We start from the raw sequence: 10,890 nt of genomic DNA, 5'->3' as shown, positions 1-10,890 counted from the left end.
GTATACTATGTGGCCCAAGGACAGCAAGCTTACTGCTGCTGCCGAGGAAGATGAAAAAACCCCCCACCTGGGATTATTTTGCCCTTTCCAGTATGAAGCGACAGATCTCAGATCTCAAGGATGTGGTGGAACAAGAGATTCACATCACAGATGACAAATCTTCAGCAACTGTGTGATGCTGTTATGTCAGTATGACCAAAATCTCAGAGGACTGTTTCTAGCACCTTAATGAATCTATGCCATGAAGAACTAAAACAATTCTGAAGGAAAAATTTAACCCAGTACTAATAAGGTGTACCTAACAAAATGGCTGGTAAGTGTATATAGTATATGTTTCTGTTGATGAGAGACAGATGGGCAACCACTGATCTAGATTAGCTCTGCCTTGGCTCTGCTTTCACTGCTCTGAGATCAGGTCCAATCAGACATAGATTAAGTACCATTTTGATCCAAAATAGTCAAACAACAAGGTCGTCAATAAAGAAAACTAAAATTGAAAAAATGATCTAAGAGAATCAAAAACTATATTTTTGCACTACTATTTTTTAAACTTTGTGTTGAGTAATCTTATTTACATAAATAAAGTTATTTTCAACCACTTTTCTCATTTGTAGTTAGATGCACATCTCATTTTATTTATGAAACGTCTGTGCGTATGTTTGCTGCCATCTCTTGTTTATTATTTGCTTTCTTTCTCAGTTGCAAGTCAGTCCCAGTGGAGTAAATGCATAAAGACAAATGGTCCAGAAAGTTTGTTGCTGTCGAGAAACAAAGAGGAATATTTAAGTTTCAAACTATTTTTTTTATTTTACTACTATCTTATCGAACTTACTTTGCTAGTTGTAGTCCTTTTTTCCTGAGCTCATCTAGTGTTGGTGTCACAAGACAGCAACTACAAACATGTGATTTTATAGAATATGAGGCTTTACTCTGGACAGAATATAAAAAGGTATTAATATTTAGGTTTGTATACTCTGGTTAACGGGGTTAAAAACATGTTTGAAAACCCTATGAAACAGTGGTGAAGGGGTTTTTATTCATTCATTATAGAGTGGAGATCATCAACTCCAATTCTTAAAAAAGTTGACACACTGTGTAAGATGTAAATAAAAACAGAATTCAACTAAATATCTTATTAACAATAAAATATAGAAAACCTATGAAATGTTTTAACCTGGGAAATGTAACATTTTAAGAAAAAAAGGTCATTTTAAGTATGATGGCAGCAATATGTCTTAAAAAATGCTGCCATCAGAAAAAAAGCCTTGTTTTCCCCTTTTTTCCTGGCAATTGTGTTGAGTATCAGTAAAACTGCATTTTCTCTCTCTCTGTTTTTAATCAACCACCAAGAACATTTGAAAGGATTCATCGTACAGAGTCAACACTGAGGTTAAATCTTTACTTCTGTAAAGTTACATACAGCTGACAGCAGGCATAGGTGTTCGCAGCACACTAGTATTCTGGGGGTGGCACGTCTGCGTATGATGAACTCTGATGTCAAACGAAGCTGTGTACAAAGTATGTGGTACATCCAGTCTGAGCCTGAGGCCATGTAGTGATTTTCATGACAGAAATATGCTTGTTTCTAATAAAGTGCATCCTGAAGGGCCTGAAAATCACATGCATCCAAATTTTATTTTTGTCTTTGTCCCATGCATACAAAGATTTCTCCAGATTTCTCTAAAACCTTTATAATTTTATATTCAGAAACATTATTATGAAATTCTTCTATTGATTTATATTGATTTATCAATAAACCTGGACCCTCTGTGGCTGATTACCAAGATTATGTGAAGTGCCATCTGAAAGTCTACTATAAGATCTGAACACAGCATTACAGAAAATCCCTGCGACCATCACCGAAACCAACCAAATGATCAAACCATGGCAAGAGTGATCTTTGAGATGCTTGGCAACAAAATGCTTAAAAACAAAAGAAAATCACTTAAATACACAAAACAGGAAAGAATTCTTTGATTCTTCATCATCATCATCATCATCTGTGAGTCTTTTGCCATTACTGTTCTGTACTTCCTTGATATTGCTGCCCTCTACTGGTTGCAGTGGGTCAGTGGTTTCTGAGAGGAGCTACGGTATGAGCTGTTGGCTTCTCTAGACCCTCTTGATTTGGGATCTTCTGACTAAAGATTTATCTTTATCCTTTTTATTTTGAAATTAAATATTAGATATACAAACAGAGCATGGAAAAGATTGTCCCAAAGACAGCAAACTTCCATATTTAAACATACAGTGATCAACCGCAACATTTAAGCTACCTAAAAGCAAAGTGAAAAACACTGATCATCTCTTTACGGTGTAATGTTTTGTTGAAAAAACCTTGTTGCTCACACATATAACCCACATAGATTGTGGGTTCCTAATCCTGTAGCTAATAGATGTACCAAAAGAAAATGAATGGAGTCCACCCTTAAAAACAAGACCGAAACAAGACACTATCAGCAACCCAGTGCTTTTTGGTACTGGGCTGTGAATGGAATGAAATTCTTAGTTGACTAAAAAATAAAATAGACCAACAGACTAGTCTAAAATTAAGAAATGAGCAAATATTAAGTTAAACCTGGAACTGTTTATTAATTGACAATGTCAAAAACGGTAAAGAAAGGAATATTTCAACCATTAACTACATTCTAAAATAATGAATCATTATTTCTATGTGGCACCTAACGTCGTGCATTATGGGACAATGAAGAAGTAGAAGAAGAATTTTACATCTCTGCCAGATGCCCTCTCAAGACCAAAATGATTTGTATTTACTGTCGAAGTGAACTGAGTTACCACTTTAGCACGTCCAGTCTCAAACACCACTTGCTAGCCAATCACACAGCTTATACAGAGAGGCCTCCTCCCACTCGCCAATGGCAGACCATGCTGGGAAGCTTTCAAAGGAGATGTCTGGACAATTCCTCAACCAGCAAACTTTCAATGGCCATAGCTAATGGCTGGATGCAACTTGCAGTGGAGCAAGCAACAATTACACAGATGATCAATGAGAATTTCATCAGGCTTCAGACTGGATTCCTTAGGTTTTTCCAATGAGAGGCTGCTCATCTGATCAATGATAGATTTTTATCACCTCGTCCTTCAGAAACTCAAAATAATTTATGTCACTAAAATTTTGACGAGAAAAAGTCTCAAATGTTAGCTCATCTTTTAGCAAACTAGAAAATTCCTTCAGCCACATGTTTATGTCTCCTCTCTGATTTTGGACTTCCTTCACAGTTTCATCTTTGTGATCTGTGGAGACGTATTTCTCTACTTCTGCTTTTATAAAAGCTTTTGTCTCCTTGGATTTCTGATATAGGTGATGAAATCATCAAAGTCTTCTTTCTCACCGAGTGACTTCAGCACATGTGTCTCCAAGTTCAGCCTGTTACCATTGAATGCTGGGAAATTACACTTCATCTCTCCAGCCAGACCAATGGCAGTCTTGTTACAGACAGCCTCAACAGTGGAAGCTTTCAGCTTTTCACAGATCAGTTCTGCGAGCACAACAACAGGTAAGCTTACTTTACAAAAGCTTCTAAAAACACTGTAATACTGTGTTCTCTTGCTTTTTAAATAAATTAGTGGATCATGCTTCATTTTGAATGTCTTCTGGGAGTCTAGAAGCAAAACCTCTGCTTTGTAGTAAACAATGCAGTAAGAGATCAACTGTAAAGTCCGTCTTCAAAGTACATTTACTCTCTGACGGAAATGTCTCCACTTCTTTAAAGGATGGCATAATCTGAATAATCACCAAGCATTGACATGTTGTTGTATCTGCCATTTTGTTTGCGTTCAATTATGAGAGTCTCCTCAAAACCAATTTCTTTAAGAATAATAAACTGATCTTCTTTCAGGTTGATGTCTTCAACAGGTTGTCAATTCACTCCAAACACAGTTGAACCGTTTTTGAAGCTCTTCTTCATCTTTGGCCTTATCCTTCAGCTGCTGAGCGAGCTCTTTGCTCTTCTGTAGGAGCTTGTCCTCAAACTCCTTCTTATTATTATCCAGCTTTTTACGGACCTCCTTTTGTTGAATAACTTCATCCAGTTTTCTTTTCACCGTGCTCACCTGATCATCATGAAACTCTTTGATTTTGGTTTCAAATCGGCCTCTCCACTGAGCCAAGATTTCTTTCTCTCTTTTATCTTCAAAGTATGTTGTCATATCTTTTGCTATAGTTTCATATGTTTTGTTTGATTCTTTATTAAGATAACTCAGCTCCACCTTGTCAAGATTTCCATTTTCAATTCTGTTATAAAGTTGATTTTCAATGGTCAACATGTTGCTCCTGAGGTCCCAGGTCCAGTTTCCATATTGGACCTCCAGTTTTCTGTATGCTGCGATTTCAAGTGTGTTTTTAAAACTGAAAACAAAGTTTTCACTGAGGAGGGCACGCCACAGGTCCTGAATTTTGTATTTGAACTGTGACAGAGTGATCCCAGCAGACTGTGAAGCTTTAGAGAGGATGGTGTTCTTCACTTCTTGGATGCTCTCACTGTAACCTGGATTAGGAGGAGCCATGGGTGGACTGCCCTCCCATAGCTGGGCACAGTATTTCACATCTTTTCGGACATCAAACTCGATGACATCACTGAAGCACTCTGCATCGCAAAACTCTTCTTCAGCTGCTAGTTTGGCCATCATTCAGAAATAAAAGACTTATTGTATTCGGTTGGCCGATAGATCAGAGCACAGACAATCATAGGTAGGGATGGGTGCCGATATACACGGTAGTAACCAGACTGAAATGCAGCGCACATTTCGGTGCTTTATTTCGGTACATGTTTTCTTGAGATGTCATACACTTTGGATTCTAGCCAATTTTACCTTTCCAGGGATAAAAATTCCCAAGGCGAAGCAGTCAAAAGTCTGGCTGTACTTCACAGCAAAAGATGAAAACTCAGCAGCCTGCAACAGGTGTTTTAAGGTGATACTGTGCAAAGGAGGTAACACTTCCTTTGCACAGTATCACTGAAGGCTTTTAAAAAAGCCTTCTCTGCTTTTTAAAAGCCGAGAAATGCACCGTATTTGATAGTTTGCTGCAAGACCCGGATTTAGCAACATCCCCCAAGAACCCGAAGAGTAGAGTCCTGGCCCCTAGCCCTGCCAGTGTAGCAGAAGTGATGACGGATGATGATGGCAGCAGGAGCCGTTCTTCTCTGGGCGAGTAGCTTAATGTTGTTTCTGTGTAATTTACGTTGAGTAGGCTAACCACGTAATTAAATTAATGCACATAAGGTGAACAAGCAAACACCCTTGTAGTCACATGTGGCTGTGTTCTTATTTGATAGAATGATACCATATATGCCTATAGCTGCAGAAAAGGCTAACATTGTTCTCTTTTCACAAAAACCCCCAGATAAACATGAGAGGTTTTAGTACAAAGTTTGTGTTTCCTATTGTTTAAGCACCGATTCCAACCAAAGGAGGTATGTTGTAACAACAGAAAAGGCTAACTTGGTTATCATTTTGCAGAAAAAAAAGAGACTGCTAAAAATAAAAACATAAAAGGTTTTTGGACAAAGATGGTGTTCTCCATTCTCTGCTGCTGCAACATTCTTTAACTGCTGGCTTTCTGTCACTGGAGAGACCCCAAAGTGTTCATTGTTGGTGTCCTCTTGGGTACAGTTATTATTAGAAATGGTTTTTGAAAGGAAAGCTGTAACTGGTACCTGGCCCTGGCCTGAGCAGGAGCGCTGAGGAAGTAAAGCTGCAGACTGGAGTGACTGATCTGTCTTTTACGCCAAAGGGGACTTCCCATAGTTATGCTTTTCAAAGAACTGAGGTTATAGTAGTCACCATATATTTATTTTATAAAAATACATTTGCACACTGATAACAGCAATCTTCATCTCAAATATTTTTTTTTATTTTGATACTAAATAAATGGTCTAAAAAGATATCATCATGAAAACAAAAGTTAGACAATGTTCAAAACAAAAATTCTAAATTTCTAAATTTTTCTAAATTTATTGTAACCAAGTAAACAAATCTCATGAGCCCTAAATCTGTCAGTGGATATTCATGTGTCATCTCTCTCATTTCCTTTAAACTGTAATTAGAAAACTTGATTAATATACAAAGGTGATAAACTGGAAGTTGTTCAACAGAAGACAATAAAATAAAATTACAAAATATACAGAATATTAACACATGAGACAAATTCAGATGATTCAGATTATATTACTGGACACAATTGATTAAATAATTTTAATTTAACTTTATCTACAACAACTTTCAGCAAAAGAAAGATAAAGTAAAATGAATGTATTTGTTCAATGTAAGCGCAAAATACACACAAAAAGGTTTTATTACAAAAGCTACATTTCAATAAGAGTTACTTTTAAATGTTCAATCATTATTACATAGTAAGAGTCTAATCTCACATGCGGTGATTCTCTTTAATTGTTAGAATTATGTGTAACTATGTTGTAATAATCCTGTCATTTCTAAAAACATTCTGCTATTTTACTTGAATTTCTAAATCTTTCTTTCTGTCATTATGTAAGATATGTAAACCGAAGAACGTTGTTTCTTTGACTCATTCGCACATTTCGTCCAGACTTCTAATGGCTTTGTATTTAGAGATTGTTTTCCACTCACTGGGAATCTCTCCTCTGCCCTGGAATTTATAATTGTAGTGCTCTTCCAGTTTCTTTTGAAAACGACACACAAACCATTTCCAGTACACCAGTTTAGACTCATCAGGGATGATTCTCCAGTCAGCATACTTTGGACCAGCAGTTCTGTACAGTTTATAGGAAACAGTTTCCTCTGAATCATGACGAGGATAAAAACTCTGATCACTTGCAACGTTTGTTGTGCAGAAATCAATGCTGAATTCCACTGTGCCTCTATAGTGCCATCCTTTGATTCCTTCAGGTCGATGAAAAGGGACACTATGGTCATCAGGACTGTGACCTTCAATGGTGTTAGTACAAACAGCTGCACAGAAGGGACATTTTACCCAGCAACAATTACACAGCTGATCAATGAGGATTTCATCAGGCTTCAGCCTGAATTCCTTCAGTTTATTCAATGAGAAGCTTCTCATCTCATCACTTACACATGTAAATTCTTTCTTTATTGCTTCCATAAAGAAATCAAAATTATTGATGTCACTGAAGTTTTGAGAAGAAATGGTATCAAAAGTTAACTCATCTTTTAGCAAACTAGAAAATTCTTTCAGCCACATGTTTATGTCTCCTCTCTGAGTTTGGACTTTCTGTGTTGCAGTAGATAAAGCTTGACTCACCATCATGTTAATGTCATGAACATTTTTTTTTAGTATATTCACAGTTTCATGTGTGCAATCTGTGAAAATGTATTTCTCTACTTCTGCTTTTATAAAAGCTTTTGTTTGTTTCCTTGGATTTCTGATGTAGGTGATGAAATCATCAAAGTCTTCTTTCTCAGCGAGTGCCTTCAGCACATGTTTCTCCAAGTTCAGCCTGTTCCCATTGAATGCTGGGAAATTACACCTCATCACTCCAGCCAGACCAATGGCAGTCTTGTTACAGACAGCCTCAACAGTGGAAGCTTTCAGCTTTTCACAGATCAGTTCTGCGAGCACAACAGCAGATAAGTTTCCTTTGCAAAAGCTTCTAAAAACATTGTAATACTGTGTTTTCTTGCTTTGTAAATAAGTGAGTGCATCATGCTTCATTTTGAATTTCTCCTGGGAGTCTAGAAGCAAAACCTCTGCTTTACAGAAAACATACAGTAAGAGATCGACTGTAAAGTCCTTCTTCAAAGTATATTTACTCTCTGACTGAAATTTTTCCACTTTTTCTTTTACTATTTTTGCCGCTTCCTGCAAGTAAGCTGATGTGTAGCCTCTTGTAGCCACAGGTTTGCTTCTGATTGAATAAAGGGACAGTTTTACAGCTTTGTCAATGAGCAGTCTGATCTGCTGCTGTTCATGAAATGGTAAAGCACTCTGTGATTGATCTTGTATTTGTTTTGTGTTTGAATTGGATCTAAAAAATGTTTTGGTATACTTCCAAAGGTTTGAGACAGGTTTTGTAACATATGTGCCGAGTTTACTTGTGTGACTGTCATCCGGCACAATATCTTGAGTTGGTTCACTTTCACTTGTGTCCTTTTTTTTTTGAAGGATGACATAATCTGAATAATCACCAACACTGGATATTTTCTTGTAACTGCCACTTGTTTTGGATTCATTTATAAGAATATGTTCAAAACCAAGTTCATGAAGGATTTTAAACTGATCTTCTTTCAGGTTGATGTCTTCAACAGGTTTTATATCTGCTGTTATTTCAGTGACCAAGTCACTCCAAACAGAGCTGAACTCATTTTTAAGCTCTTCTTCATCTTTGGCCTTATCCTTCAGCTGCTGAGCGAGCTCTTTGCTCTTCTGTAGCAGCTTGTCCTCAAACTCTTTCTTCTTATCATCAAGCTTTTTACGAGCGTTCTTTTGTTGAATAACTTCATCCAGTTTTCTTTTCACTGTGCTCACCTGTTCATCATGAAACTCTTTGATTTTGGTTTCAAATCGGCCTCTCCACTGAGCCAAAAATTCTTTTTCTCTGTTTTCCTCAAAATACTTTTTCATAGCTGTTTTTATTTCTTCATATGTCTTGCTTGTTTTTTTTGTAAGGTTACTCACTTTCACCTTGTCAAGATTTCCATTTTCAATTCTGTTATAAAGCTGATTTTCAATGGCCAACATGTTGCTCCTGAGGTCCCAGGTCCAGTTTCCATATTGGACCTCCAGTTTTCTGTATGCTGCGATTTCAAGTGTGTTTTTAAAACTGAAAACAAAGTTTTCACTGAGGAGGGCACTCCACAGGTCCTGAATTTTGTATTTGAACTGTGACAGAGTGATCCCAGCAGACTGTGAAGCTTTAGAGAGGATGATGTTCTTCACTTCTTGGATGCTCTCACTGTAACCTGGATTAGGAGGAGCCATGGGTGGACTGCCCTCCCACAGCTGGGCACAGTATTTCACATCTTTTCGGACATCAAACTTAATGACATCACTGAAGCACTCTGCACTGCAAACCTCCTCTTCAGCTGCTAGTTTGGCCATCTGGTCCAGTTTTTCTTGCAGGCGTCTCTTTCCTTCCATGTTTTTCTCTGCTGCTGCAACATCTGTAACATTCTGGTGAACAAACACACAACTGGGAGAAAGTTTAACTTTCTTCATCCTCATGAAAGCCTGAACAACAATCTGCAGGATGTCCTGCATCTCAGATGGATTCTCGCCAAAGATGTTGATCAGTGTCAGGTTTCCCAGACCAACAACAAATGTTGCCAGTTCGTTGTCATGGTGATGAGTGGTGTTACCTTCCACCTCAAGAGCACGCAGTCCTTCAGTGTCCACCACTAGAAGATAGTCAAACTTCAAGTCTTTCTTCATCTCCTCTGATACTTTGACCAGCTGCATGAAGACACCTTTGGTGCACCTGCCTGCACTCACTGCAAACTGCAATCCAAACATGGTGTTCAGCATTGTTGATTTTCCACTGCTTTGTATGCCCAAAACTGACAACACAAAAACTCTCTGGTCCCCCAGTTTCTTGATGACTTCCTCTAAAAGACTGGAGATCCATGTTAAAGGCACGTGACCTGCATCACCATCCATCAGCTCCATTGGGTGTCCTGATATCATCAGCTGTGCAGCCAGCTCAGGGTATTTAGACCAGTCAGTGTGTCTGCTCTCTCCTTCTATTGTTCTATGAGCTTCATAGATCTGTCCCATTTCTCTGAAAATGTGCTCCAAACCAAAAGTTGCAGACTGCAGTTTTTTGGTTATTTCTTCAAGCTCAGTTTGTTTTATTGATAACAGATCTAATTTGCTAGCCGTATCTTTCAAAGCCATGACCTCAGACCACTTTTCATCATAACTGTGGAGAATTAAAGAAAGTTCAACTGTGGAGAGATCATCCATTAAGATCTGAGTCCATTTCAGGAAATACTGTTTGTCTTTTGGTGGCAGTGATGAGAGGCTTTCAATGAACAACTCCATCAGTTTACTGCAGGAAACAGTATATTGTTTCTGACGAATGTTCATCAGTTCTTGTTGCTTTTTACTTTTCTCCTTTTCAGCGTTTCCTTTCAGATTATACAGTTCTTTGTGTATTTTGCTCCACTGATGCCACAGATGGCCTTGATAAGGAAGGAATTCATCTTTGATCTTTGAGACATCCATGTCATCCTCTGTAAGCAGATCCATGATTTTCATAGCAGCAGATTTCCCTCTTTCACAGGCTGGGTCACTTTCATCCACTCTGATTCCAGAGAGCTCAGCCATGGTTTCAAGCTGGAATCATCTAGAGAAGATAAAACTTCTCTAATAATCTGTTTCAGTTCTTCAGATACATCCGACTGGCTTCTGTCTTTCATTCCCACAATGTATTTTCCAGTTGTTGTCTTAACTAATTTACAACTGCCATCAACAGTGAGAACAATCAGGAGCTTCTGAGATTTAAAAAGACCTGATATAAATGACTGGCATTCTTCATGTCTTTGCAGAGAAGCAACAAGAAAAATATTGATGGAAGATTTTTCAATCAGTATGTCACGCTGTTTTTCAATCGACAGAGCATCACCATGAAGATTACAAAAAGCAATGCAGTCATTGAAGGCATCATTGGGTTTTCCAGCAGGACAGTACCAGGCAATCTCTGCCACACCATCCATCAGATATTGAGACTTGGTGCTTCCTGGACAGTTCCTGTGGAAGAAGGTGTTGTGACGGTCGTTGATCAAAGTGTTCATCAGCTGAGATTTAGACACTGACAGAGAACCCAGGCGGAAAAATGACACCAAGGGTGTCTGAGCTTTGTACACTGGAACACTCTTCATAGTGACGATGTTTGAGCCATCTTTGATTTCAGTTACCTTCCAGGTTTTTGTTAT

The 10,890-nt window shown here is 38.1% G+C and overlaps 1 protein-coding gene and 2 pseudogenes across 1 annotated transcript; all 3 read right to left on the bottom strand.

Moving 5' to 3' along the window:
• Nucleotides 1-2,940: 2,940 nt before the first annotated feature.
• LOC116324625 lies at nucleotides 2,941-3,691 on the bottom strand (annotated as a pseudogene).
• A 37-nt stretch (nucleotides 3,692-3,728) lies between these two features.
• Nucleotides 3,729-4,647, bottom strand: LOC120443662 (annotated as a pseudogene).
• Nucleotides 4,648-6,547: 1,900 nt separating this feature from the next.
• On the bottom strand, nucleotides 6,548-10,468 carry LOC116324626 (interferon-induced very large GTPase 1-like). Its single transcript, XM_039622852.1, has one exon. The coding sequence runs from the start codon at nucleotides 10,280-10,282 to the stop codon at nucleotides 6,548-6,550; it is 3,735 nt and encodes a 1,244-aa protein (XP_039478786.1). The 5' UTR covers nucleotides 10,283-10,468.
• Nucleotides 10,469-10,890: the final 422 nt, after the last annotated feature.

Source organism: Oreochromis aureus, linkage group 2 (assembly GCF_013358895.1).
Source record: "Oreochromis aureus strain Israel breed Guangdong linkage group 2, ZZ_aureus, whole genome shotgun sequence".
Lineage (NCBI taxonomy): Eukaryota > Metazoa > Chordata > Actinopteri > Cichliformes > Cichlidae > Oreochromis > Oreochromis aureus.
The sequence above is the reverse complement of the archived record's forward strand: the minus strand, read 5'-3'. Positions and strand labels throughout refer to the sequence as shown.